At 51.9% G+C, this 27,990-nt stretch overlaps 9 protein-coding genes across 10 annotated transcripts; 4 read left to right on the top strand and 5 right to left on the bottom strand.

The window, feature by feature from the left end:
* Nucleotides 1-2,297: 2,297 nt before the first annotated feature.
* On the top strand, nt 2,298-3,732 carry J3458_004557 (uncharacterized protein; the record flags this gene model as incomplete). The annotated part of the gene is made up of 1 exon (XM_007809259.2): nt 2,298-3,732. The coding sequence occupies one exon, from the start codon at nt 2,298-2,300 to the stop codon at nt 3,321-3,323; it is 1,026 nt and encodes a 341-aa protein (XP_007807450.2). The 3' UTR covers nt 3,324-3,732.
* A 564-nt stretch (nt 3,733-4,296) lies between these two features.
* Nucleotides 4,297-6,635, top strand: J3458_004558 (putative secondary metabolism biosynthetic enzyme). Its single transcript, XM_066118281.1, has 3 exons — nt 4,297-4,604; nt 4,708-5,454; nt 5,554-6,635. Exons 1-3 carry the CDS (start codon nt 4,422-4,424, stop codon nt 6,286-6,288), a joined length of 1,665 nt encoding a protein of 554 aa, XP_065976884.1. The 5' UTR covers nt 4,297-4,421; the 3' UTR covers nt 6,289-6,635.
* A 1,582-nt stretch (nt 6,636-8,217) lies between these two features.
* Nucleotides 8,218-10,604, bottom strand: GLN1_1 (glutamate--ammonia ligase). Its single transcript, XM_066118282.1, has 7 exons — nt 10,395-10,604; nt 10,227-10,262; nt 10,070-10,162; nt 9,186-9,520; nt 8,948-9,117; nt 8,758-8,867; nt 8,218-8,700 (listed from the first exon to the last, which is right to left on the bottom strand). The coding sequence occupies exons 1-7, from the start codon at nt 10,395-10,397 to the stop codon at nt 8,371-8,373; spliced, it is 1,077 nt and encodes a 358-aa protein (XP_065976885.1). The 5' UTR covers nt 10,398-10,604; the 3' UTR covers nt 8,218-8,370.
* A 4,988-nt stretch (nt 10,605-15,592) lies between these two features.
* On the bottom strand, nt 15,593-16,847 carry J3458_004560 (uncharacterized protein; the record flags this gene model as incomplete). Its single annotated transcript, XM_007809256.2, has 3 exons — nt 15,593-16,461; nt 16,524-16,605; nt 16,662-16,847. 3 exons carry the CDS (start codon nt 16,845-16,847, stop codon nt 15,593-15,595), a joined length of 1,137 nt encoding a protein of 378 aa, XP_007807447.2.
* Nucleotides 16,848-17,279: 432 nt separating this feature from the next.
* J3458_004561 (uncharacterized protein) lies at nt 17,280-19,375 on the top strand. 2 transcript variants are annotated; one of them, XM_066118283.1, is made up of 3 exons: nt 17,280-17,640; nt 17,762-18,755; nt 18,992-19,375. In XM_066118283.1, the coding sequence occupies exons 1-2, from the start codon at nt 17,634-17,636 to the stop codon at nt 18,718-18,720; spliced, it is 966 nt and encodes a 321-aa protein (XP_065976886.1). In that variant the 5' UTR covers nt 17,280-17,633; the 3' UTR covers nt 18,721-18,755; nt 18,992-19,375. The 2 variants fall into 2 exon arrangements, with proteins under 2 accessions (XP_065976886.1, XP_007807446.2); XM_007809255.2 differs by having other exon boundaries at nt 17,280-17,599; nt 17,790-18,755.
* A 256-nt stretch (nt 19,376-19,631) lies between these two features.
* Nucleotides 19,632-21,861, top strand: J3458_004562 (uncharacterized protein; the record flags this gene model as incomplete). The annotated part of the gene is made up of 2 exons (XM_007809254.2): nt 19,632-19,814; nt 19,870-21,861. The coding sequence occupies 2 exons, from the start codon at nt 19,632-19,634 to the stop codon at nt 21,859-21,861; spliced, it is 2,175 nt and encodes a 724-aa protein (XP_007807445.2).
* Nucleotides 20,046-24,157, bottom strand: J3458_004563 (uncharacterized protein; the record flags this gene model as incomplete). The annotated part of the gene is made up of 4 exons (XM_007809253.2): nt 20,046-23,252; nt 23,340-23,614; nt 23,706-23,881; nt 23,959-24,157. 4 exons carry the CDS (start codon nt 24,155-24,157, stop codon nt 22,232-22,234), a joined length of 1,671 nt encoding a protein of 556 aa, XP_007807444.2. The 3' UTR covers nt 20,046-22,231.
* A 1,449-nt stretch (nt 24,158-25,606) lies between these two features.
* J3458_004564 (uncharacterized protein) lies at nt 25,607-26,710 on the bottom strand (the record flags this gene model as incomplete). The annotated part of the gene is made up of 2 exons (XM_066118284.1): nt 25,607-26,455; nt 26,518-26,710. The coding sequence occupies 2 exons, from the start codon at nt 26,708-26,710 to the stop codon at nt 25,860-25,862; spliced, it is 789 nt and encodes a 262-aa protein (XP_065976887.1). The 3' UTR covers nt 25,607-25,859.
* On the bottom strand, nt 26,401-27,833 carry J3458_004565 (uncharacterized protein). The gene is made up of 2 exons (XM_066118285.1): nt 26,518-27,833; nt 26,401-26,455 (listed from the first exon to the last, which is right to left on the bottom strand). Exon 1 carries the CDS (start codon nt 27,657-27,659, stop codon nt 26,979-26,981), a length of 681 nt encoding a protein of 226 aa, XP_065976888.1. The 5' UTR covers nt 27,660-27,833; the 3' UTR covers nt 26,401-26,455; nt 26,518-26,978.
* Nucleotides 27,834-27,990: the final 157 nt, after the last annotated feature.

Below are 27,990 nucleotides of genomic sequence, written 5' to 3' on the forward strand. Positions count from 1 at the left end.
AGACCTCAATCACAACTCGTCCACCACCACGGCTAACACAGGACAACATGGCCGAATCCGCGCGCTCGGGGTACAATGATTTCCAGTTGGCATAGCGAGAGGAGCAATCTATAGCGGTAGATGAGCTAGAAAGTCAGGGGCGTGTGTAATGACGACTTACACCCGAGGATGGCCTGTCCGGGCCCCCGTGAAAGGTCAGGTCGTCCCAGTCGCCCTAAAGACCCAGTTTGTTTATCCTCATGGGTTTACTACAGATCTTCTTGTCTATCCCGGTGTCGATATTCAGCGCTGGCATTTTTTTCACGCCTGAAGTCCGAACCTCGAGGAGCCTGTCGACTCCAAAGGCGGTCACGATTCACGAAGTCGGCGGCCCAAGCATCAACAGCCATGGCAAAAAAAATGAACAGATTTTCGCCCCAAAAACAGGTCTTGAAGCAGTAACAAGTCGCAAGACTCTGGGGACGGTACTAATAAGGGAGTTCAGCGGGCGTTGGGTGTAAGAAATTGGATTGTGTGTGAAAAGGGTGTAAGTGAGAATAAGCTGGTCGAGAATTTACATGTATAAGCCGTCTGGTTCAGGTTTCAATGTTCTCAACAGTGCATGTGCTGTTATTTGATTGGCCAGACTGCTTACTGGCACCTGGCACCTGGGGGGGCTTTAGCGCTGTTTGCCCCCCGCACAACGCCGGGGCTGCGCCGGGGCTCCACTATCGCCGGTCCGTGTCCGTCCTGCGGCTGGCCCCCTATGCTTCTTGTTGTCATGTTAATGTTGATTGTTACTCTCCATGTAGCTTTCAGGGTAAAGGCGACATTTTCAACTAGAAACTCATCGGATGGTAATTTTTTTCAGCTAGATAAGGTGTTGTCATGTCGTGGTTGGATAACTTGTCTCTAGACGGGCCCAAGTCATACCCTGTACAGAATCTACAGATACTTCTTATTTCTACGCAGCTTTCTGTGCAACTTGTAAGCAATTACACACTGAAAGCTAATATGGACATGAAGCTTGTGTCCAGGCCTGGTCTCGGAGAATGAATGTGGAGCGTTGCCCACGCAAATTTATCCCACGGGCTATGGCATTGGGACCCCGAATTCACCTTTAGGAAACAGGATACCAACATGCTTACTTCAAGTGGCTGAAAATATGACGCAATAGAGGCCGGGAGTTTATCGGTTTATCTAAAACGCTACATGGCTTGCAGATGCATTCCAATGGTGCTTTTCCGCATCGAAAAGCTGGGGAATGCTTCGAACTCTATTTTATCAATTCGATTGTCGTGTAACAAAACTTATTTGTCATGATGACACAAGAGCACATGCGTGCAGAATATGTATCACCGAGTGAGGAGGCATTACTTGGTCTATTGGTTAATACGACTTGAAGCAAGCCACCTACAGTTACATGCTTCCTTGTACGTATGCAGGTTGTTGCACCTGTTCTTTCAGCTACATGCAGTCGATATAAAATCTCCGATACCCCGCATCAGCTCAAACACAAACGAATGAATGGAATCATCTTTAGAGAGTGCTATGCAAAGAATCTACCGCGATGACCATACTAGCTGCCCTCGGTTTGCTCACTGTGCTGCTCGTTGCGTATCTCGTCACATCGGTAGGAAGACGGGACTCGAAACTCCCACCCGGTTCGTTGATTGCACTCGTTTTGCAATATGACTCGAGCTGACTTTCAACCAGGGCCGCCGACTCTCCCCATCATTGGAAACTTGCATCAAATCCCGGCCACGTTCACGTATTTGAAGTGGGTTGACCTGATCCTAGGCACTCGGAAGCCATTGGCTGACTTACATCCATGTCCAGGTTTACAGAATGGGCAAAACAGTATGGTGAAATTTTCTCTCTCAAAATGGGTCCTGCGACCTGCGTTGTCCTCACATCACGGCGCCTCGTCAAACAACTTATAGATAAGAAGTCGAATCTTTACAGCCATCGGCCGGTCTCTCATATTAGCTACGATATTATTTCCCAAGGCGACCACCTTCTTCTCATGCAGTATTCAGATAAATGGCGAGCGTGCCGCAAATTAATTCACCAATTCTTCATGGAGAGCATGGTGGTCAACAATCATCTTGCACTTGTGGACGCGGAAGCTGTCCAGATGGTACGCGACTTTGTTGAGGAACCAGACAATTTTATGCAACACCCAAAACGGTTCAGTAACAGTACCATCATGAGTCTCGGCAAGTTCTTTTTATCGAGTCCTTGAAGTGATGAAACAGGACATGTGCTAACACGGCCAAGTATTTGGAACACGAACGCCCGACATAAATGCCACCCACATGAAGAGGCTCTACAGTCTCATGGAGGCCTGGTCCAACCTGCAAGAATTTGGCAGTAGCCCTCCCGTGGATATTTTCCCTTTCATAAAGCATCTCCCTGAGAAATTGTTCGGCAACTGGCGTACTCGAGCACAACACGTGGGCGAACAAATGAACGGCCTCCATGAGGAGTGGTTCAACAAGGTGGTGGAGAGACGAAAGTCTCAAGGATCCCGCGATTGCTTTCTTGACCGCGCGCTCGATCAGGAGGATAGCGGCAAGCTTTCTCTCAATCGGCATGCCCTTTACTTTCTGGCGGGCACACTAATGGAAGGGGGCTCAGATACCACCGGCTCGGCCCTCGTCACCTTTCTTCACGCCATGACAAAATGGCCAAAAGTTATGAGCAAGGCCCAGGACCAGATTGACAGTGTAGTAGGGGAGGATAGGTCGCCCACGTGGGAAGACTATGCACAACTGCCATATGTTGCTGCTTGCGTCAAGGAAACCTTGCGCTGGCGTCCGGTTGTTCCTCTTGGCTTTCCCCACGTTGTCGGCGAAGACGATGCAATCGACGGCATGACGATTCCAAAAGGAAGCCAAGTAATCATCAACGCTTGGGGCATGCAGCATGATTCCAATCGATTCGCCGATCCAGACACTTTCAACCCAGAACGCTACGTTGGCGTCCCGCAGCTGGCATCAGAGCTGGCGAATGGTGATTGGGAGAAGCGCGACCATTATGCATATGGAAGTGGCAGAAGACTGTGCCCGGGAATTCACCTCGCAGAGCGCAGTTTATTCATTGCCATGGCAAAGCTGCTCTGGGCGCTGCATATCGAGTCTGGTGTTGACTCGCAAGGCCGCGTGATAGATCCTGATGTGAGTCCCGAGGGCGCGTACGCCTCTGGACTGTTGGTCTGCGCCAAGCAGTTTCCTTGCAGAGTTACTCCCAGATCTCAAGCTCGCAAAGACACTATTATGAGAGAGTTCGACCGGGCTACAACCGACGTGTTTGCAAAATATGGCTACGTCGAGGAGTGGTAATGGGGAGAAGAAAATGGGCTTGAGGCTGATATCGCATTTCATGGAAACAAATGGGGAATACATAATTGGGCTTTCTTTCCCAGTAAAAGGCTTCTGCCGCTTGGTATGAGAGCATCATTAGAATAAACAGAACCTTTGATGCCACGGGCTATGGCTCGACACGGATGTGCGTCCGATTTAAAACGCGTCCGCTCGTTACTTTGGAAGGAAAGAAACCGGAGTTGACATTCTCTTCAAATCAGCCCGAGTCTCTCGTAGAGGACCATGGCAGGTTCAGATGGACGAGGTACACCAGTTGGGGACCTATGTGTAGTTTATCAAAGCACACCAGCGTCTACTACGCGTGGTCTTCTGTAAGATACCGGGAATAGTTTAGCTACATTTGGCCCGGTGAAATATATCTTACCACAGACTGCAGTTGCGTCCACCCCTGGATCTGGATTCCTGGATCTGGATTCCTCTCTTTGTTGGCGAAACTAGGGAGCCGGAGTTGCGCTGTGGCCAAATATTGGCCACTTAGGAGCTAACCATAGCTATACGCTTCCGCCAACGCCACCAGAGGTGAGAATTGAAGCCATACCAGAGGAGCTGAACGCCGCAAACATTTGAATCGAAAAGCCACCACATCTGGGCATCAACTGCCGACCCACAGGATCCCGTTGGACCATGGATGGGCCTGGACAACGCCGCAACACACACAGCAAGGGACGTAGTAGAGGGGGTTTTCTTGCAAAGGGCATTGCTCATGGGGCAAAGATGCAGATGCTCGGGCGAGTTGACTGGTTAGTCCACTTCTGCCCTCACGTCAGCACCGGTCCATAACATGTGTCGGGGCCGTAACACGCCACATTCAGTAGACGCAGGTTTCCCTACAGGTCCACCAATGGATGGCACAGCTTAATAGGTCAGCTTGGGCTGAGTCTGACAAGGCATGTGGCTGTTTGTTGCATTGTGATATTGTGCCGGAACGTGAGAGCGGGGGAATATTCAAGTAACGCAGGAACACCACGGGTTTGTCAGACGTGATCGTTTCCGCAGACACCATACTCTACTCTGCAACTCATACATTGTTTCGATAAATCAAGATACTTGACCGCAATGGTTGTTCTCAAGGCAGAGTCGGAATGGGGCCATGCGCCGCCTCCCCAGACACCATATAGCATCATCAGCAACATACCCGGATGGGACATGTTGAAGGGCGTCCGTGACGGGGATATGGCTCCATTAGCCAGAGTCGTACACATTTATCCTCGATTGTCGCCGACTCACCATGTCCGCACAGTATGCGATCCCCGCTCCTTTCCTTTCTTGCCTCTATGAACTCTCCAACTGGATTGTTAGACAACATCTTGGCATAGCTAATTCGAGACCACGAACTACGTAGCTTGCAGGAGGCGTTGCAAAGGGAGTCGGCCTCGAGGGCAAAGGATGCATGGTATACCTTGACCCCGTCATGTGGAAATACACAGCCAGCCATGTTTCGCACCAGCAGCGCCAGCAATTTGCCATCTCCCCGGACAAGTTGACCTTCAAGGTCGTCGATGTGGCCGGTCATCGCCTCTATGCTGTGCTGTTTGAGCCAGAGCACGTCAAGGCGCTGATGCTCAGCTGGGGCACTCCGGGCATCGGAATCTCCATCAGAGGAGCCGAGCAACTTCTGGACAAGATTGACACCTTGACTGAGGTGCCATTTGAGAGTCCAGATGCTCCCCCCGAGCCGACCTGGACGCCAGAGGGCCCCTCACACGAGCCGCTGAGACGGCGCATCGTGGAGCTGCTCCAACATGGCGCAATCGATCCGGACAAGGTCAAGTGTCAGCCCAAGGACGTTTTCCTCTATCCAAGTGGCATGGGAGCTGTTTTTACGGCAAAGAATCTGTTACAGGATTACCGCCCTGGCTTCGTCAATGTCGAGCTGGGTATCGTATTCCACAATACTCATGAGCTCCTACACGAGGAAAGCCCCGGGGGTTGGAAGCATGCCCCCAAAGTTGACAAGGAGGGGATCGATGACTTGGAAGCATGGCTTGAGAGCCAAAAGAGCAAAGGAAGCGGTGCGACGTTTGTAATTGCCGAGTATCCAGGCAATCCAACCCTTGACACCCCCGATTTGCCTCGTCTAAAGCAACTTGTAAGTCGCCGGTCCTGATATCCTTCATTTTTGCCACAGTCTCCTCCTTCGGGCGAAACTCTAGACTTACCCTCTCTTTTTTCTTCTTCTCTCATCTAGGCTGAAAAGTATGGCTTTGTCTTCATCGTGGACGACACCCTGAGCTCCTTTGGCAACGTTGATGTCCTCGCGCAGAGCGACATACTCCTCACTTCTCTCACCAAGTCCTTCAGTGGCAAGTCCGACGTGCTCGGCGGATCTATTGTGCTCAATCCTCTCTCACCTCACTACGCTGAGTTATCTAAGCGATTCACCGAGTCTCACCACAATCAGCTTTTCGCTGCGGATGCCGAGGTGCTCCTGTCCAACTCTGAAGACTACTTTGAGCGGACGTCACGTCTCAATGATAACGCCCGTATCATGGCCGAATTTCTTCACAAAAGCATCGGCCAACCTGACTCGCCGGTTGTCAACGTCCAGTACCCAAGTCTGCTACCGAGCAAGGTCAACTACGACGCCTTCAAGCGCCGTAGTACAGCAGAGCTTCCGAACCCGGGATACGGATGTCTCTTGACAGTAGAATTTGACAGCGTCGAGACGGCCAGGGCATTCTATGATCGCTGCGGTTTCTATCCCTCTCCCCATCTTGGTGGGCATGTCACAATCATGCTTGCCTATAACATGTTTATGTTTGGCAAGGATAAGGATGAGGCTGCGGCGTTGCGGCCATGCGGCGTCAAGGAGGAGAGTGTTCGGATATCAGCAGGCTTGGAAGATACCCAAGACTTGTTGGATACGCTTCAGGACGCTCTCAATGTAGCTATAGAGGCGAAGAAGGGAAGCAAGACTCAGTAGGTGGGTAAAGTAAATGTTGTCGGGGAGAAGGGCGTCGCTACTGGAACAGACAGCTGTATATTGTTCGAGCCTTGAAAAACACTGACAATTTACCAAAAACGCAAGGAGAAACAAGGGGCCATCTATCTTGGTTTTGTTGCACAGGAGCCAGGTTGCGCACTTTGGACCCGTTGACATGGCAAAGACTAGATTGCAATGAAATTTTAATCAAAACCGTGTGTGATAAAGTCCATGGTATGGCAGTCTTGTGGTAAGCAAACATGTCTTTCCAGAGAATATACTTGGTTTTAGATAAATGCATGTCATTCCAGACCACGGTATCATCATGAGCTTTGTGTCTACAATCACAATTACTAGCTATATTGCGGCATATGACCCAAGTCAGCTTCTGCATTTCTTTGTTGTTGCGCAAAAGACGTGATTTGAGGACAATGCATTGACACGTATATTCGTGTTGCCGACTTGGCGTAGCCGTTGCACAACAACAGCTTTTTCGTTTTCTCACTGAAAAAATGCAATCGGTATGCTACATAGCTCTATTATACGCTTTTCGCCAATAGCCCCGAAGAAACAGTCCAGGTGGTCACGAAATCGTCTTTCTGTTGCCAAAGAGTAGAAAGAATAAATCTCTTATGCGTTGTTGAACATCTTGGGAATTCAATTTGTCCCATCTCAAATCCTTCATGTCGATCGGCTCAGGACTTTTGCTGCTCACCCCATTTCAACATTATCAATTTCTTGATCACGCTATAAGATCAATAATGGGAAACATAGATTGTGGCACAATGAACGTGTTGATTATAGAGTCGTGGACTACATATAGCGTCGTAATGATGCCGTTGGTACGGCGATTATAGTAGGCGTACTTATAGAAATTGATCTCCGGGTGGTAAGAAGGTCATGGCCAGTTTTCATAGATGCGTCTGATGCAAGATGCAACCAGATTGGGGTTTGGTATGCTACAGACTACCTTATGATTATACCTGCAGCAAGTCTTCCGTCTCCGCGCAATGTCAGCACCGAACCAGCAGGTTGGTGTAACTAACTAGTACATTTCTTGTCCAAGTTTGGTTTACAGCATTTGCAACATTCAACGCTATTCCTCCAAACGGGTAAAGATGTTTCCATCTTTGTCTTTCCGGTGGAAAATTCCTATACTAGATGAGATTGCAACGATAAATCTCTCAAAGATATAGTTGCCTTGGAGCAGATATGAAGTATTCCTTTGCATTTTGTCTTGGAGTGCAGCTATGCTGACGCTGCCTTGCTTTTGACGTATCAGGGCATGCTAATCGTTTTATATACCATGAAACCATGTATGCTCTTCGCTCATCATCGTGACACAGAAAGCGTCGGCCACCAAGTTTCGGTCAACATGGTGTAAGTTTGTGCCATTCACACCTTCATCGGCTGTGCAGCAACATAAATGGCCGTGGTTCTTGCCTATTGTCCCTTGTCCAGCTCTCTCCAAGTTCCTCCGCTACCTGGAGGCACCATCTATTCCAGGTATCTGCTTGTTCAAGCTGTCTTCAACATCTGGTCCGAGGATGGCCTGTTTTGCATCCTCCTGCTAACCCTTTGTATACTGAAAATAGCATGGCTAGATCAAATACCGCTATTTCTCATCTTATTTCAAGGAAACAATCAAGTCCAGGGACCAATTCATGTCGGAATCCTTGCTGATTTCTCACGCCACTCTCATATAAACCGGCACCTAGTTTACGTGAAAGCACAGCTCAACCGAGCCAATTGCGTACCGTCATCAACTCCTATTGATGACGGTCTCGTCTACGCCCGTGTCGGGTACCCTTACAAGTCATCAAGACGACGTGCAAGTGAATTTTATAATGGGCAAAGTCCCGGCTCATTATTTCAGCCTACATGGCAAGCAATTCACCCACGAAAACATCCCGTCAACACAGTAAAAATAACATGATTACAGTGTCTATTGACCTGTGTAGTATATATTCACTAACTACTAATATCCCTCCACAGTGTATCTCATCCAAAAACGCCATGGCAATGAAACCGAAACCATTAATGCTAGTCTAGTGGTAAAAGGGCAAATAAAAAACAAGCCTCTCACAGCTTGCCGAATATTGAGGTCATGAGGATCTTGGTGACGCGGTAAGGATCGGCGTTGGATGCAGGTCGGCGATCTTCAAAGTAACCGTAGCCTTTGGCGGCAGTCTCCCGTGGAATACGGATAGAGCAGCCACGGTTAGCGACGCCCCAGGAGAACTGATCAATGGAACCAGTCTCGTGGCTTCCAGTGAGACGCTGCTCATTGTCCTCTCCATACTCCTTGATACACTCGACGTGGTGGGGCTCGAGCTTCTTGAGAGCATCCTCAATGTGCTTCATTCCACCCTCGGCACGCATCTCCTTCGTTGAGAAGTTACTGTGCAGACCCTAGAGCTAGTTAGTCACAAGTAAAACAGAATTCTTTTTTCCCTCGGGCATTCTTACAGCTCCGTTCCAGTTTCCCTTCATAGGCTTGGGATGGAATGAGACCTTGACGCCATAGTCTTCTGCGACGCGAGCAAGCATAAATCGAGAAACCCAGAGTTCATCGCCCACTGGCGTTTTTGTTAGCATCCGTGATCCAGCTCGTAACAAACCAAGGTGAAAGCCAAAACCAAAGAAGAGTTGTACGTACTGTTAATGCCAACGCATGGACCAACTTGGTACTCCCACTGACCGGGCATCACCTCAGCATTGGTACCCGAGATGTGAATTCCGGCGTAGAGGCAGGCCTTGTAGTGTGAGTCGACAATGTCTCGCATAACAACCTTGCCGCTGCCAACACCGCAGTAGTACGGACCCTGGCTAGAAGGCTGTTAGTGGGGATGTCTTCAAAAGCTACCCATTTTTTTTGAAAACACGGAGTGACATACGGAGCAGGGAAACCGCCAACGGGCCAGCCAAAAGGACGGTCATCGTGATCAAGGAGAGTATACTCCTGCTCAAGGCCGAACCAGGGGTCGTGCTCGGCATAAGCCTCCATCACCTTGTTGCACTCATAACGGAAGTTGAACTTGTTGGGAGTGCCATCGGCGTTCCAGCACTCAGCCAGGACAATGATGTTGGGAGAGCCGCGAAAGGGGTCGGGGAAGATGGCGCAGGGACGCAGGTAGACGTCAGAGTTTTCGCCGGGGGCCTGATCGGTGGATGAGCCGTCAAAGTTCCAGACGGGGAGATCTTCAGGCTTGTACTCCTTCTCAGCGAGGGTCTATCGAGATCGCACATAGTTAGCTTCTTCGATTCTTTACTCGGCATGACTTGATCTGATCTGCAATATGCTGTGCGTCATAGGAATTCACATATAGGCTGGGGCCGTCCACACGCCGCCGCATGGCACCGAAATCCGGATAGCCGGGCACCGATTGGTCCGCTCGGCCGGTGCCAGTGGGACCGTCTCGGGGTGACGCTGATGCGGGGTGGCTTTCTATTCTGAGCGTGGCTGGGGAGGGCAGGGTCGCCTGCTTCGCCGCAACGCCAGGCGTGTGGCTGAGCTCAGACTCCTCAAGACTCGACAAAGCGCGCCCCGTCTCGGCCTTGTGTGACCCGAAAACAGCCACTCACAGCGCCGCGATTCCACGCCGCCGCCCAGAGAAAAATGGAAAATCCAAAATGCTGACGGAACAAGTCGGGATCGGGCAAGCCACATGGGCATTTGTGTCGTGTGCAGGCAAAGATTGCAGGCAGGGGTTGGCCAGAGAGAAGGGAGGCGGAGGATAGTTGTCATTGATTGACCGGGGTCGCTGGGGCTTGAACTCACCCTCGATTTTGATCGAGTCTCGCCGTTGGCATCGACCCAGACGTATTCGGCCATGATGGAGCCCTTCTGGTCGAGCTTCAGGTATTTGTTGAGCTGGATAAGGTCAGGCGGTCAGCATATTTGCAGTTCGGCTTTGAGGGTCCAAGAAAAAACGTACAGTCTCCGTTCGGGAGGACAAGACTTCTCGGTTCGCCTGATAGTAGCAGCGCAGTTAGCAAACTTGATCTGGAGTGGTGTTTTGTGCCTGCATGCAGGGTTTCTGGGAGCGCTCCTATTGGACGAAAGCGAGGCAGAGCGGCAGCACTTGGGCGACAGACAAACTTACCATAGTTGCGGTGTTTTGTGGGTGGTGTGCAAGAAGAGGCAGAGCAACAACGCCCAAAAAAAATCGATTAAATGCCTTTGTGTAGCAAAGGTCAAATACAGCTGGGTATCAGGGGGAGCTGCAAACACAACGTAATGTGGGATGGATTAATTCGGACGGGTGTTCTTGAAATCGCCAAAACCTGGGGCGGCCGAGTCTTTTATGTATCCAGGCGCAACGAGCCAACGAACGAAGGCGACCGTCCAGACGTCGGTATCGCAGGAAACCATTTTAAGTGCTCCGTAATGCAAAGAGTTTATCCACACCCCCCTCCCCTCAAAAGGACTAGGCAGGTCGCGGGGGGCGCCAGTTGACCACGAAGCGCCTGCAACGGCGAGTGACTTGCGACGAGGTATAGATAAGGAAAGTTACAAGGGCGCAATGGCTTGGTCGCTGGTTCCGGTGCTGAGCCATGAGTGGGCGCCGCCGTGTGTTCGCCGCAACAAGCCCCAAAGATTCCACCAAACTGGACCGTGTCATTGGCCTTTGTCCATAACTGGGAGGCCCCACAACGGGGGGGAAAGCCTGGGAGGCGCCTGGGACACACCCGGAACCTGCTCTCGGAGAAGGCGACGGGACTAGCTGCGTCGTACATGCACTGTTGGGATCGGAGTACTTGGGGTACTTTGCCCCAGGGTACAGTACCTGGGTGCTTCCCTGCGAACGGAGGGGCAGTGGGGACTCGTCAAGTTCCGTCAAAGACTCAGTGGCGCGCTGGCTGCAATCGTCCAGCCCTTGGCGCACTCACAGCCCTGAAAGCCCTGAAAAGCCCTGAAACGCTTCGCGGCGTGGCGCGCTGTCAACAAGACACGCAACATGGAAGTTGACCTCTAGACTGTTCCGCAGACCGCATCAGATGGATAGATGGTCTGGGGAAAAGAAGCCACCCCGAACGGCCTCGGGTTATCAGGCGAATACAAGTGGTCGGCGAAAATCATCTCTGACCAGTCGTGCTAACGCTATTACAATTGATATTATGCCAAGTGAGATGCAGTGTACTGTATGTGCAACGCATGCTCCAAACCGCCCACCGTCACGGTCAAATCGTGAAGCCAAGGCCCTGGCAACAGTCAGTCATTCGTCTCCAACAAAACGCGACACTGTCTTCGCTCTATGACTCGTAACAGGCCCATGGGTCCATGACACACGCCTGCACGCCCTTCCACGGTACTATTTGCTAACAGTTTGCTAGGATTTGCCGTGGGCTTCCACAGGACGCTACAGAATGGACACTACAGGGCATTCGCGGGTAGCGGCGGCGCGCGTAAACCAAGGGCCCAGACGGCACCTGGGATATCAAGCAGAGAGACATGGACGGGTCACCTGGACCATGGCACAAACAACATCGACGACGTAGGCCAAGCTGATCCGTGCAAATGCGCTGCTATCCGACAGGTTTACATGTTGCACGATATAACTAATAGGTCACCCATTTACACTTTAAAAGCAAACTTACATACATGCCGCCTGCATCAAGGATTTGGTGGTAACCATTAGTGTGCGGCCGGGGCATGTTGTGTTGTCGCAGTGACCAGACCGGCCACCAGACTGCTTGAAGCTTATGTGCAGGGTCGGGGCCGGGGCTTGTGTGCCACAAGACCAGACGTCACCTACCATATTACACCGACCACCGTTGGAACGACTTCCATTTTGCCTCTAACAGAGAGAGTTACGGTGGAGTATGTACCTTGCTCACAGTATTAGCCGGCCGGTACATGCACGTGCTTTTTTGTTGACGTTTTAAGCAAATGGCGGGGTCGCCGTGGACCGCCGTTTTGCTCCCAGATGCTCTTTTTTTCCTGTGCCAAGAGTCAGACTGGCCCAAAGGTGTCACATTGATGGGCACTATTGATGCAGTGCTCTGGCCATCGTGAAGCAATTTTGTTCCTTTAAAATTTGTCTTACGCTCAAAATGCAACATGGCCAAAGGGACTCGGGTCATGGAATGAGTTTAGTCGTCATTGTTGGGGTATCACAAAACGGACCAGTTGACATGGGGAAAGAGAGGAATACCCACGCCCCCCGCTGTACCTACTGTGGCCGCTTACGGAGTACACTGACCAGTCATCAACAATAGATGCGCCTCAAACCGGTTTTCCAGAGTCTGCCAGATTATTGCGTAGTCCAAATCAAACACTGCACGGCAGCCGTCATGGGCTTTGAATCCAAGCGGACTGACCTCACTTCCCTGTATTTTCGTAATTGGTCTGCCGAAGTACTCCGTACTGCTGTGCAATGTAAATCACCTCCCTTGACTGGTCGTTTCTGGACGGCCGCTTCCCAGGTACCCGGCCGTGTAGCATCGTCAATATATGTGGACAAGGAATTGCCGGCCAGGTGAGCGAGCGGCACCTGTGGCGGTGGGGGGCGCTGAATGCGCGCCTGTAGGCTGACCTTGCGGACGTTTGGAGGGGGCATGCCGTCTGGCCACAGTAATTGACGCCCAACGTGACGCCTTGGTGAGGCTGTGCGCTCCGTTTTGAACGTGTATTGGTCGGCAACACATGCAATGCTATTTTTGATATATTACTCATGGGCGTGGAGGGTCCCCATAAATGAGCCATAATACGAACATTTGAAGCCCCCCCCCCCCCCAAACCTTGGCTGGTCTTGGGAGGCTGGGCATCGTGGCGCGCGGCCTCACAGTTTCAAGTTGTCAACCTCTACATGTCTTGGCTGTCACCAGACGGTGTACATGTGCCACTCTTCGCCATCATCCAGATTCAGGTCGAACGCGGACATTATTCCTGCCAATATGAAGTGCTCCGTACACTACGTTCCTATACCGCGCCCTCTCTCGGTGCAACCTGCGTCGAACCGGCAGCCCTCGAAACGATTCGCGGCAAGCACCGAATGTTCCATTTTATTGCCTTGCATCAACGCCCGGGCATGTCCGGAGACAAGTCCCCCAGCCCGGCCAGCAAAAGCCGGGGATTGCAAGGACCTCGACAACTTCCATCCCCGGGGCGGAACAGAGCCCGTCTTGGCCCAGAACGGCGGCACACGACACTTGGCTCTGGGGCTCTGGGCGCTCCCGCACATGTCATTCATTCTTCATTGGGCATGTGAGAGCAGATGCCACTACCTAGGTAGTTAACCCTTTTGCTCCTCCATTCCTTCCGCTTAGCCCAGCGGCCGATTTGAGTCCTCGTACGCATCAGGGCTAAAACCACACCATGAGACACCGTTACCTCGGCAGCCTAGGCAATCCGGGGAGGCGCGTCCCAGACCTACATTCCATGTAAATACATGAACCTTGCAACCGCGCTTCTTCACCTCTTCCATCATCCAACTTGCACACTGAGTCCTTCTCAAAGCTCGGCCTGTCGGAAACGACCACGTCTATCCTTATTATTTCGGGCTTTTTTCCTCGTCTTTTTTCCCAACCATTTGGCTTCATTGTCGTCGCCACTGAACCCCAGCCAGGCCAGGCCCCTGGCTTCGCTCCAAGCTCAAGTCAACACCTTATCGTCGGACGCTGATTCGCTTAAAAAGCACATCATCCCCATGTCCCGGATTACAGTACAAAGGCGCACTTGCGTGAGCTTAAGCGTTTGATATTGTCTGTGTGTTTTGTCGAATTTTGGCGCTTTTTTTGTTAAGCTGTGTGCAAGAACCCCCCGAAATCGCTCAAGCATAGTTGATGCAAAACGGGTCTCCTCGGAGCATCGCGGGTTGACGAAAACGTGGTCCTATTCTCGTTCCATGCTACTGCGACCCGATCGTGGGTTTCACATCACCACACAACACAAGTCACTCTTCATGCAGCGCGACTCAGGAAGCCAGATGTTCCCAGGATTTTTTTCCTTTGCTTCTTTAGTTTGAACCATTGATGCCCTGCATTTTGTTGCGGCTTTTTTTTTTCATGATGCATCGCGTTGTGATGGGTGACACTAGGAATATACATGGCATAGCTTCTTGTCTTGTCTCGGCATCAAGAGCCCGATTGACCGCCCCCCTTTGCGGTGAAATAAATCGCTTGAGACAGTTCCATTGACAAAATGAGTTTTTTACATATCTCTTTTCTAAGTTACCCGCCCTAGAGCGCTGGACGGCATCTTCAAACGCTTCTAGTGGTGCTTGTAGATTCGCCGACCAGCCGTGCCTCGCGCATTCCCGATCTGCAAAGGGAAAAGGGCACTGAACACAATTGATACGCGTCCCCCCTCGATACATAAACGATAATATGGCACCCCTCCATTGGGCCAGACCCTGTTTTCTGCCCGCCCCAGAGAATGATAGCCCCTCCACTTTACGCTTTTTTTAGTGTAGATCCATTGGTCCTATCCGTATTACAACACAGAATGACAGACAGCTCCTGATTTCCAGCCACTTCAATTGGCAAATGCGTCCTTCCCCAATCTTTGACGATGCAGGTTGTAAATACAAGCAATCTAAGAGGAGGAGGATTCTTCACCCAACGCTATTTTCTTCCCCTCCCCCAAATTTTTCAACTCTTTGGCTCTCCCGATTCCGGACCGAAGGGATCTTGAGGAGCTAACATGCGACCAGACACGTTGCGGAGCCTTGGGGACCCTCCGGCTGGCAACTGATAAGTCTATTTGACCTGTGATGTGATTTGTCCACGTTATTTTTCGGTAGTCAGCAGCGTTTGTGAAGTTTCTAACATGTGCTTCACTGCCAAACTATGTACGTAGTCTGACTGGTACATACACACACAATGGAGCTCGTGTGTCAGGCGCCAAGTATCTCGGCTCGGGCTGTCGGTGAAACTCGATCAGGCGGCTATTATCTCGTTCTACCTCTAGGGAGAAATGCTTAATTGGTTCCCTAACAAGGTGGTGTCTGTCTAAGGTTGTCATCCAAAGGATTCGGCAGAATCGGGCTGAAGAGATGAGCCAAGGCGGGCAAAGTCGTTCAAATTCAAGCTCGACCTTATCCGTTGCTTCCGATGTTCGGAACACACCCACCCCCCGTCTGTGAGTCGAAGGCTAAACGTCCAGGTACCAGATTTCCCCAGATCCTAAGTCTGTCTACTCTGCCGCCACCTCCTGTACCATAAACGCTGCACTCGCATGCATCTGGATATCCCACGCTATCCTTCCACAAGTCTTCTAGATGAACATGGCTTCCTAATATAGACGCGCGCCCGTATGTAGAGGTGACTTAGTCAATATGTAGCCTCCTGGTGTTCCATCTCAAGGACTCAATATCGACTCGGCAGGTACCCCCCAGTACCAGCTGGCCACGCCCATAGCCCCCACGCTCATGGTAGCCGCCATGAGAAAGTTGACGTCGTTGTTATCCAAAAGATCCCATCCGCTCTCAATGACCCTTGACGGCCGTTGGTCCCCGAAGCTGGGCTTTCGATGCTTATTATAGAGGTTGTACTTGGCATCGTCCTCATCTTGGTCGTCAATGACGGAGCCATCTTGCTTACCTGCTCCAGCCTTGCCCCCATCTCCACCGTCCGCAGCAGCTTCTGGTGCAGCACGGCTTGTTGCAGATACCAGCACACGGTTACCACCCTCGCCTTCGACAATCTTGCCAGATCGTACATCCCTGACTGATCGTTGGAGTATGCCTCCGAGGAAGCTGTCGAGGACGCTCCCTAATGCACCCCAGATTACGAGGCCACCCATAAACATCCGTCTCTGGGCCAGGGTCCAGGGCGCACCGCCGCCGGGGGTTGGTGCCGTTTCAGGAGTGCATGCAGGTAGGAATACCATTGAAGCGGCCACTATGACCATTGACCCAAAGAGGCCGGCCGCCAGTCCAAGTAGCGTGACACCTCCGTTTGTTCCCCGGGGTACCTTCCGTAGCGTCAAAGACGTTATCAATCTCGGCTCGCTCTTGGACAGAATGCCCAGCTCTGAGCTGAATGTATCAGCGGCCACAGCCGCGTAGTTGGCAATGATACCCACAACCAAGAGGTCGCCGCCCCATGAGTAGCACATGCTGCCTTTGGGGTTGGGGGTATTCGGGTCAGCGTATGCCGCAGCTCTGGCTCGAAGTTGATATCCGTGGGCAACCGTAAGTATCGATGCCATTAACGAATTTGCAAACACTATACACCCGCATATTAGTAACCCTGTGCTCTAGACTCGGAATGCGGGCGCATCACCATGCCTTGGACGTGTGTTCTTGGGCCTTCTCCGCCCGAGCTGCCCTTGGAGTGCAGAGTCAACGTAGCTTTGACATTTTCTTTGATCTGCTCATCGCGTTAGCACCCAGAGTCGTGAATTCACCAGGAAAGGCAGTCCATACATGTGTCACTCGTGTGCCTGCCAGGAAGAACACGCACAGCAGCGCAAAGGGCAGATTCCACGGATGGTACGCATGAGCAATCGCCGTGAGCGTCGCGGCGAAAATGCCAGCGGGCGTAAGAGAATTCTTGCTCCAAGCTCGTAGAATAAGGGCGAGAGTCGCCGGTATTGCAATAATTGCCTTCATAACTAACAGAAACGGTGCAGCAAGTCCGGTCAAGCTGGTGATGTTGGCGATTGCGGGAGCTGCCAGAGACTGGATTGAGCTTTGGCCAGTCAAGGTGTGCGCGGCTGACGTCAAAAAAAGACGTGTTCCAGACTAGCGCCGGGAGAGCTATGGCTGCCAGGCACGATCATATGGCTGACTGGTTCTGAGAAAACAACATCTCGAGTATCCGCCAAAGGCGGAAAAAAAAAGGTCCAGATATGAGGCAAACTACGTGTCCAACTCTGATGCAAGTATATTATTTTCTACGCATTATTCGGTTCATATCGGTTAGTTACAAGACTGGCTACGCTTATATTAAACTCCGTACTCACTACGGAGTACTAGCGTTTAACTGCATCTAATGACCACTTCAGGTTTCGTAATATGGTATGATCGCAACGTCGGACTCGCGTCTTCTACATGTTACGCTGAGATATTAGAAATTTTATCCAGAAACTCTTTCGGGGACTTAGTTTTCTACTTCTTGTTAACCTACCCTCGAAGGTTTGGCGGCAGCCCAGTTTGACGGAAATGCTCGCATTGTGTGCTACGATTCTTGGTCGAGCTGATTGACTCCGGCACCCCATTACGGAAGTATAACGCAGCAATAGAAACATCTTGGTATCTATAAAATTTTATCTAACTGAAAATAGCATTGGTTTAACAAAATCACATCTATTTTACAACTCTCGAAATGTTACTTTGAAATGATCTCATGTACGGAGTACAGTGTGAGTAGTAACAGTAGCTCCGTAGTAATCGAAGATGTCAGGTGGGGCCCGATTTTTTTTTCCCTTCCTAGCAGACTAATGTCCTCGACATCGTGTCGGGTCCGCATCTGCATCTGCTGCGAAACTCGCATCCTAGCCGCAATTGCTGATCTTGCGAGCTAGACACTCGGTTTCTCATGATGGCTTCCAGTGACGCATCAAGCGACCAGTTCGCCGTTTTGCCGATTCGCATGCCTCCTATGCCTTCCTTCCCTCATAGCGCTGTCCACGAAGTTCGCATTCGCCGAAATACGCCAAAGATACCTACCGCAAACGACTCCCGAAGTCTCTTCTTGAAGAATATTCCAGCCGATAGCACCGAACCTCACTTCAGAGCAGTGTTCACAAATCTCGTAGGCGCTGGCCGCTTCGAGACCATTTTCTTCGATGATGAAGCCACAACTGCCTTGCCTGTTGACCCAGCTCAAGCAACAAGGATGCAGGGCTTTGCAAGGAAACGAAAAATGAAAGACGTCGAGGCTGAAGAGCGGGAACTGGAAGAACAAGCCTCCCAGTTGCCGCAGATATGGACAAGACAATTGCACAGGAGCAGTTGCACCGCGGTGGTTTTACTTGCCGATGAGAGGAGCGTCCGTTTGGTGCTTAAGGCGATTGCAAAAGTCCAAAAGAGCGAAAAATATCCTGTATGGGGGGAAAATATGGCAGACGAAGTTCCAGAGCTAGGATCGTCGTGGGTATCAAAGCATCTACAGCTCTCACGAGTTGATAAATCTGCCACACAAGCGGCTGTCCACGCCTTCTTCAACGCATACAACCGCAAGGAGAAGGAGGCTATTGAATTGGCCAAACGGCTTCGAAATGAACCCGACGAGGATGGCTTTGTCACTGTTACAAGGGGCGGAAGGGCGGCACCCGCCAGCCGCGGCGAAGCTGAAGAGGCTAAGCAGCGGATGCTAGAAAAGGCTGCCAAGAAGAAATCTGAGTTGAAGAACTTTTACCGCTTCCAGCTCCGTGAGGAGCGCAAGAAGGAACAAGCAGCCCTTCTTCGACGATTTCAAGAAGACAGACGAAAAGTTGACGCTATGCGAGAGAAACGTGGCAAGTTCAAGCCGGAGACCTGAAATGCTTCAGTGTGATCAGGCCAATTCCCATCAACGTATGTGCAGTTCTTTTGTTATCCTGTCGTATTATCCATTTCCTAGCATGATGACGCCGCGGGGCCATCAAAGCGCCAAAATGATCTGAACTTGTTCAGGTCTGTCATTTGGCGGATGCCGAAAACAACCGCGTTATAAACAATCTTCTCAACCTCGTCTGAAGACGATATCGCTTCACTGTGTCCTACTGAAACCAGATGATGGCAACGTATCAGCAAACTAACACTCATTATAGGATCTCAAGTCGTGTTCCGAGCTGCGTTGGAAGCTTTACTCGTGCATACCCGGGGTTCAAGCCTGTGGTCCCCATCAAGCGTACACCAGTTGTCTGCGTGCTACCACTGCCTTTAGTCAATCCACATTGATTATTTGCATATGCAGTACCAAAGCTTCATGAGACATTGGCATAGAGTCGGCACAGCTTCACAAACCCAACATCCCTACTTAGCCAGCGGATGTAGTGTTTCAGCAACATAAATGGAATCATGAAGAAAGCATTCACGGTGCAGGAAGTTAGAGTCGCGCCGTCACTTCAGAGCATGTGCATATATGGGCCAAATCAATAAAAATATATACATAGGCATAAATAATAAGTCAATAAATCAATTGTATTGCTCAATTTAACAATGCGCCTAGTCCTAGGTCCAAATATTACGGACACCCTAGTAATGAGGTGGTTAGTAAGCATGGCTCACTGCTATTGTTTACTTGCCGCCACATAGCAACCAAACACCATGTTCGTTGCACGGGACCCTTTTGGAGCCATTGAATTCGTCTTGCATCACAGCCAGCTGAAGAAACGGTCTTGCAAAACCTGTTTGTGGCATCATGGTATTTGGAAACTGAATTCAAAATTTTTTCTCTGAACAGCTGCCATGATCGACGCAGAAAACCTCCGTACAGCGTCGCTGTACATCAACAACCAGCTTCTCTCACGAGGATTGCTACGCGATGGCGACACAATCGACTTTGCAAGCGCAGGGAAATGTAGCGAGGATAGCGCAGCCCTCTCGGGACGCATTATCAGCATTTTGAATGATTTGATCATTCGACGCGACGTATGCTGTACTTCCTGCCACAATGCACAAACTGGTCAGCTAACGACATGTGCAGCGCGATGCCGAACACCGAGAATCTCTTTCCACTGCCATGCGCGCCTTGCGTGCCGAAAACTTGAAGCTCACGAGTGATACCGCTCGTCTGACTGAAAAACATGCAGAGGCACAGCGCAGGGCCGACATTGCAACAGCAACAGAGACGATGCTGAAGACGCAGCTCAAGTCTGCAGAGGCCAACGCCAGGGCACTGAAAGAAGACGTGGCGCGAATGAAGTCACTCGTCGCTCAGTCTCGCGCTTCATGTGCCACAGAAATCCGGAGGCGCGACCGACAGATAGACACCTTGAAGAAACAGTTGGGAGAAGCTGGCCGTTCGCGAGGCTCTAGGGGCAATCCGGCTGTGACAATAATCACAGTGACTGGCGAGACCGGCCAAGAAAGGGACAGGACGACTCTTGACGGGAGCTTGCTCGGCCAAGACAACGAGCTGCGAAGCGAAACAAATACAATGCTTTCCAACTTGGCGCAACACCTGACCGAAGAAAATGACACGTTACTTGGTGTGATGCAGCGAGCCATGGCACAACTACGTGACATGAGCGGCTGCACAGAAGAGAGCAAGGGAGACACCGAGGTGGTTAAGCGGCCGAGCTGCGAAGATATTGCAGCTGAGTTGGACTCGATCATGGCTCATATGAGAACGATATTGACCAATCCATCATTCGTACCTATCGAGGAAGTCATGGTTAGAGAGGACGAGATCAACCGGCTCAAGACTGGATGGGTGAAGATGGAAACCCGGTGGAAGGACGCAGTGCATCTCATCGACGGATGGCGAAAGAGAATGGCTGCTAGTGGCAAATCTGTCTGTGACGAGGAACTGCAGATGGGCTTGCGATTAAGCCCCGTCCGTGTCAGCGATGTTGAGGAAACAAGAGACGCCGTCATGGGACTATCCGTTGTCAAGGAAGAGTCGGAGGAGGAAGCAGAGGGTTTCATGCGCTCTCCTTGTCCAGCCGATCGTGATGGCAATCGCCCAATATTCGAACCTCCTGGCGAAGGATATGACCGGGTAGAGGAGGACTATGAAATCGAGATGACGGATTATGAAGACGGCGCCCCAGACGATGAGCGTCTCGCGACTACAGCCCATTATGGCATGTCAGATGGCTCTGGGCCGGAGCCGGATCGCCAACGCTTGGATGACTCCTCGGAATCCATACCTTTGCCTGAGCCTCCACAGCTAAGTCCTCTTCGCAATTCGAGTTCGGCTGGGAACCGCGGTTTTCCGCATAGCGAGAAGATGCAGTCACTTTCCAGCGAACCGAGTGGAGTTGGGGACGAGGCCGGCCAGGATAGAACGTCGGAGCCAAAGTCGATGAGATCGTTGCCAGTCCGGCCCAGGTCACTTGCACGACAGTCCATGTTGCCTAGCAAGATCCAGAAATCGGTAGAGCGTCCTCGATCTCCTTCAAGGACGTCATTAGATGATGCACTCCTTCCAAAACGAGAAGCCGAGACCGTGCAGCGGGAGGAACTTGAGGTTCCTGGGGAGTTTTCCGAAGACGACAAAGAACCTGGAGAAACAGGAGTATGTCCAACAACTTCGGCACAGCGACGAGTTGAAAGCCGTGTTGCAGCTCAACCAATCCTACCACGTACTGCTGAGTCAAGGCCACAGCAGAGTCCTCTAACAATATCGAACATCGCCGCGAAGCTGGCAGCGTCTGAGAAGGAGGCAGATTCTGCTCGCGTACGGGCCAAATTGCGCGCGGCGCGGAGCTCAACAAGGGGCGTGTCAAGGCCGACTATGCCAAAATCAATAAAGAACGATGCAGCAGTGGCTGATGTGCAAATGCAAGCCAGCACTGAACGCGAAGTGGCAATGGATGGCGACCCTGTGAAGCAGCCTCGGGCACCATCAGGGGAGACTGACAAGCCGGAGAAGAGAAAACGAGATCGCAAGGTCGGCAAGGCGGCGTCAAGGAGACGAAGTACACTTAGTCCACGGGAATTGGAAACACTTATTTCGGGCACTGCGGAATGAAGCATTTACATCGGAGTTGGTCTATGATATCCAGCATGGGTTGTTTTGGGGGGCTGCGGAATATGAGCGAATTGATTGGCAAAGCATGAGTTCTGCCTTGGTGCTCGGCGCACATACACCATTATACGATAATATGGAATCCTATTTTCGCAATATGGACCGTTGCGGTATTTTATGAAGTGATTCAGGAGGCAACATGACACAGAACTGGCATCTCACGTACCACATCCTTTGTGACATTGGCGAGAATAGTCTATATGTACACAAGTTACTATGGACAATATTTCACAATACACGCCGGAACACAGCTTCTGATTATCCCCATCATTCAGCGCACTAAACAGTGCGCTTCTTCTTGCACTGACTCGGGTCAATTGTAGCCTGGTGGCGCGGTACCCCTTCCTAGAGATCCATCAGGTTGAGGGACCTTGGGATCGGTGCTGAACGGCCGCTTGCTGCTAAGCGAATCGACACGGTCAAGCAAGAACTCCAAGTGACGGAAAGCGGCGCTGGGAGCATACTGCGGAACCATGTGGCCGGCCAGGGAGACGCCAACATACGTGAGGCCACGCTCTGTGTGAGTAGTCCCAAAGACGCCTGCCCCAGCAATGGTTCCAGGCTCACCGGTCGTGTGATACGGAACATAGAAGGGCTCAACAGGCGGCTTTTGAAAGCCAAGCTTGCCGCCAAAGGTCATGTTTTGAATAGCCATAAGCGTGCCATTGGCAAGGAGGATAAAGTCGAGGGCGCCGTGGCCAATGATGACATTTTTGGTCTTGTCGATGACATTGCCGAGGACGGTGGTGCTGGAAGGCGGGGACTTGTCGTCGTCATGGACGAAGACGGGGCCGCCGCAAGATGCCCATTGTCTGTCCAGGGGCGCGTTGATGGCCTTCTTGACGTCGTGGCGGTCGAAGTAGATGGAGGCGCCCTTGGGCAGGTAGTCGAAGCTGCCGGGGAAGCCGAGGACGTCCCACAGCAGGGGGCAGGTTGTGGCTACCTGGTAGATGTCGAAGCAGGGGTTCAAGTCTGTGATGGCCTGCTGGATGCTGTTGGCAAGCAGGTGGTCGCGGCACTCTGGTCGAGGCGTGCCGGTTCCGGGGTCGATGCCGGGCAGAGGGTTCGGGAGGTGGCCCGGCGGCGGGTAGCGGAGGTGCTTGCTGCGAGCATCGGCGTAGCCGCACCTGTTGTCGATGTCGTGGATCTGCTTGGTGAAGGAGTCGTTGAACGGGAACAAGTTGTGGTGGTAGTCGACGAAGGGTACGAGCGTGAGCTCGGTGACGCGGTCGTCGGTGATGGACGGGTCGTAGATGAGCATGCCCTTCATGTCAAAGTACTTGGTGTCGTTGGCCTTGATCATGGCGTTGGCAATGTACGGGCAGTACATGCCGCTTGGAAATTGGTTAGATATATATATATACAATATACTTCAGACCCTGAACATCTGAGTGCTAGTCACTGGGGTTTTTTTCCCTTACGCATATGATTCGCCCGTAATGTACACCTTGTACCCCTGCATGGAAAAGGTGTCGACAAAGTTCTTGAAAAAGCCCATGAATTGACGGGCAACGTCTTCCTCATCTTGGGCCGTGACCGTGCCGGTTGAGAAGCCCGTGTTGATGGGCTGCTCAACCCAGAGCACGTTGGTGAGGTGGTGCCATCCCCACGGGTTGGGAACAGGTCTGTAAGTGCCATACTGCCACAGAAAAGGGCCGTTTTCTTGGATGAAGCCTTCGAGGGACGAACAGCCCGGCTGTATATAGTTGATCGAGAATCAGCCTCGGAACGCGTGGGCGGCGGACGAGTCGACAGGCGCCAGGGAGGACAAAAAGACGACTACTTACGCCGCCGTTGAGCCAAATGACAATCTCCTTGTCGGCGTCGGGGTTTGGGGACGGTTGGAACCAAAAGTAGAATTTGTCTGGCCCGTCCAAGTCTTTGGAGATGGACATTTGGCCGGCATAGGCCTCGCCAATGTCAAAGTCGACATCGGGAATGCCCGTTCCGTTGACCATGTATTCTGTAATTCGTGTCCCAATTAGCATTCTCTTTTTTACTTTTTATCGGACAGGCTCAAGAGGGTGACTGTTGGCATACTCTGGGTGTTGGCATTCTCAAACTTGTTGGCAACAGGGCCGTCTCGCGTCCACTTGTCAAAGGGCACTCCCGGGTGAGCTCTGGCTCGGGGAGAGACATTCATATATCTCCCGTTCGAGTTTCGGATGGCTTGGCCGGCGCGGGCCGAGACACCGGCAGCCACGGAGGCAACAATGGAAGCGGCAAATACCCAACGCATCTTTCAAACTGCCCCTGTTTTGCCCAAAGCTGACAATCGTCAAGGTATGGGGGAGGGAGTCAAAGAGGGTGAAGGCGGCCAATCTTTCTTATACAGCGAGTGCCCTGCCCTGGACTGTCTCAGACCCGGGTGCTACAAGCCGGCGGGTACAACAACATTGAGCCAACCCCAGCCGCGTCGAGCTATGGACGGCGTTGTGCCTCGCTGTGGGGGAGGTTGTGCAAAAGGCTGGCATCATGGTAGGTAGCTGGGCTCGCGATAGGTCCTCGGGTGGATGATCTTTGGTCTTTCCTGTTCGGGGGATGGGGAACTTCTGTAGTTTTTTTTATCGAGCCGTCGTGTTCGGCATTAACCGATGGGCAATTCCAGTTGTGCAATCTAATCCGTCATTTCAACCCCTTGTTTTTTTCTCACTCGATTGGCTAGCACCCCGGCGTTTGATTACAGTTCCCGTTGCTTGCTAACTAATTAATGACCATTTGGAATTCTTCCAGAAAACAAGACGAATATTGCTACCATGTTCCTCGACTACACGATGCCCCTGGCAACCTGGCAACTGGCCAAAAATCCTAGAGGTTCCCGGTTAGCTACGACGCAACTGGCTCTCTTAGCGTGGCCTGGATGCGGATGCGATGACGATCATCCTCAACGTCCGTGGAGGCGTTGGCCGGTCCACTTTCCGTGTTTTACGCATTCCTCAGCACGATGAGCTCGCGCGTTGTTATTGCGTCAGTGACATGATTGGCACTGATCAGGACTCAGAGTCCCCAAGTCAAGCAAAATTCTCACGGCTCGCTCGAATTCTTTCTCATTGCGAAAAGAGGTGGCCGTCTCGGAAACCACCGAGTCCGCAATTTCGGACCCCGCAGCCTTGTCAGCTCTCGGATACGTCATGCCGCTCTGACTTCCTATTTAGGCAGGTCGATATTCCGGTCGGTCCGCAGGTCCGCAGCATTGAACCTTGTCGATTGACGAGGCCAGTGCAGACAGAAGCACAGCCTGGATCCCTGGGAAAGATTGCCACTGCAGCTTTTGATGTACATGGACTGCGATTGACCAAGCAGTCATGGTTACCTGTGTGCGACCGCCATTTATTCAAGATCGGGCGACTCCGGCTAGCATGTGGGTTAGCGATCCAGTACATTCCTCGGGCATCATGAGAATCCATCCAACCATTGTGGATAAAACATCGAAATTACGCTATTAGGTATTAGTATCTCAAATTGAGGTCCAAGGGCGTTCAATACATGGCATCCACAGAGCCCCCTGCAAACCACTCCAGTTGTATCCAGATGGGAGGAAGGCATCGTGGGAGCAGGAACGCACACTGCTAATATCCCAACACCATGTGCCAGTTCTTGAAGACTTGATGTGTAGTTGGAAGTCGTCGCTGATTGTGCCTATCCGCATGATGTATAGAGAGTCACCTAAGAACGCTTGCACAAAAAATTGCGTGGCCCACGCCATCTCGGTGTGTATATTATAATTTACACTCGTAAGGAAGGGTGACGATGACGGAAATCATGTTTCAAGTCAAAAGGCTGCCATCTAACTACAAACAACACAGCCTATTGAGCTAATCATTTTGGTATGACTGTATAAGGTGTCCAAGTCCTGATCGCACGTACCAAACGATGTCAGGGGTCAATCATCACAAAACATGAACCTACAAAATGTAGATGGACTACCATATTCGGAAACATTACGCCCACAGAATGTTGAGCCTCGCCCATCCCTTGGCAGGTGGTTCGACAGGCTCTGGGTTCCGGCTTGCAACATCCAGGAACCCTCGAATAGGCATATCGTGCAGCGACACCAGCGTTGTCCTGCGCCAGTGTTTGTATCCAAAGTACAGGACGAGAATGAGGGGGATGTTAAAGTACGATGATACAAAACTCTGAGCGCTCCAATGGCCGTCGATGAAGACGAAGAATCCGCCGGTAATCAAGAGAATGGTAAATGACACCAGGGCAACCCATGCTGCATACGGCTGGAGGGGGCCTTTCCAGGGAAGCTCGTCTCGGCTGATTCCTTGTGCTTTGCACCCGTAGTAGAAACGGAGGTATACAATCTCGATGTTGATCCAGTGCACAAACGAGGCCGCCGAAACGAGAGCTTGCATCCAATCGAAGACTACGGACGCTGCGGATGAGAGCGTCAGATACCCCAGCACCATGAGCGATCCCACAGCCGTCACGGAAAGCCACGGCGTGCCGAAGCGGTTGGTACGCTTGAAAACCTTGGGCGCATGTCCCTCAAGAGAAAGGCCATAGAGGGTTCGGGTCCCCACGAGCATGGCTACCAAGGTGTGTAAGTCGTTTCAACCGGTTCCGATATCGTGGAGTAGCCGCAGGACTTACCAGAGTTGGCCGCGCTCCAGGCACTTGTTACAACCACGGCGTTGATGATGGACGGCACGGCCTTGATGCCGGCGTTGGTGGCCGCGATGGCAAAGGGCGACGCACCGGCATCGCCTGAGCGCGCCGTCAAGGCAGGGTCGGCGGATGAGACGATGAGTCCGATGCAGAAAACAGTGAGCATGTAGAACACCATGATTCTCCAGAATACACGCTTGGCAGCCCGGGGGATGTTCCGCCGCGGGTTCTGCGTTTCTGCTCCGGCAACGGATATGTTCTCGACATTGGAGAAGGCGTACGCCGCGCTGACCAGGACTCGCCAAAACCCGACAAACTGGCCCCAGGAGCCGGGAATGCCGGCATACTGGACAAACGGTCCCGGGCGCCTCCAGAAGCGAAAGCCAATGGGCTCGCCATGCGGCCCTGCGCCGGCCGTGATGCAAATGCTCTGGGCCGCCAAGACGTCAGCAGTCAGCCACGGGACAACATGACTTGCCAGAGCCCACACGAACCATGAGGTTGACGCCGATGATGAGAGCAATTTTCAGCATGGCAAAGATGAACTCGAGCTCGCCGTAGACGCCAATGAGAAGCATGTTGCTCAGGATCAAGAGTCCGCCGAGGACGGTAACCCACACGGCATGGTTGATGTGCGTCCAGTAGTCTATAATGACTGCGCACGCAACCATTTCAGCAGGCAGCAGGATGGCGTTTGCGTAGGTGCTATTCCAGCCCTGGGCAAAGGCCAGGGCCGGATCGACAAACCACTCGGCATGGCGAACGATGCCGCCTGACAGAGGAACGAGGGCACTCAGCTCGGCTATGGACACGACAACGGCGCACATGAGCATGCCGACGATTCCATACGACAGGACCAGGCCCAACGGCCCTCCGTTGGCGAGGGCCCTGCCGGTTGCCAGGAAGAGCCCTGTGCCAATCGTCCCGGCGAGAGCTATCATCTGGATGTGCCGCTGCTTCAAGCCGCGTTTGGCGCGCGCCACCTCTTCAAAGGCCCTGTGGACTTTGACATCCTGGCCAAAGTCGCACAGGACGGGCGTTTCGTCGTCTGCAGCAGGTGGTGGCGCGGCGTCTATTGTCAAGTCGCTCTCTCTCCTCTCGGCGTCACTGCCATGTTGACGCATCATCAAGTGTTGGCCGAGACGGAGCGGAGACGGCGCAGACACATGAATGTTGGGCTGCCTTTGTGTCGACTGGGCCGGAGGACGAGGCGGTACGGCACGAGGGATTCAAATGCGAAGCAGCGGAAGGTTGGCAAGGATGGTCAGAAAGTACGAAATCAAACGACGACGACTTCCGACACGGTACAGAGTAGTCCACACTCGATTGATTTGGAGTACTAGTGCCTCTGCATCAATTGATATGTATCTCGCTGTATTAGGCCAAGTACATAGTTATGTAGTGTCTTACTCTGATTTGCCGACAACGCCAAACCCAACAAACCATCATTGCTCAAGA

Source organism: Metarhizium acridum (assembly GCF_019434415.1).
Source record: "Metarhizium acridum strain ARSEF 324 chromosome Unknown scaffold_29, whole genome shotgun sequence".
NCBI classification, from domain to species: Eukaryota; Fungi; Ascomycota; class Sordariomycetes; order Hypocreales; family Clavicipitaceae; genus Metarhizium; species Metarhizium acridum.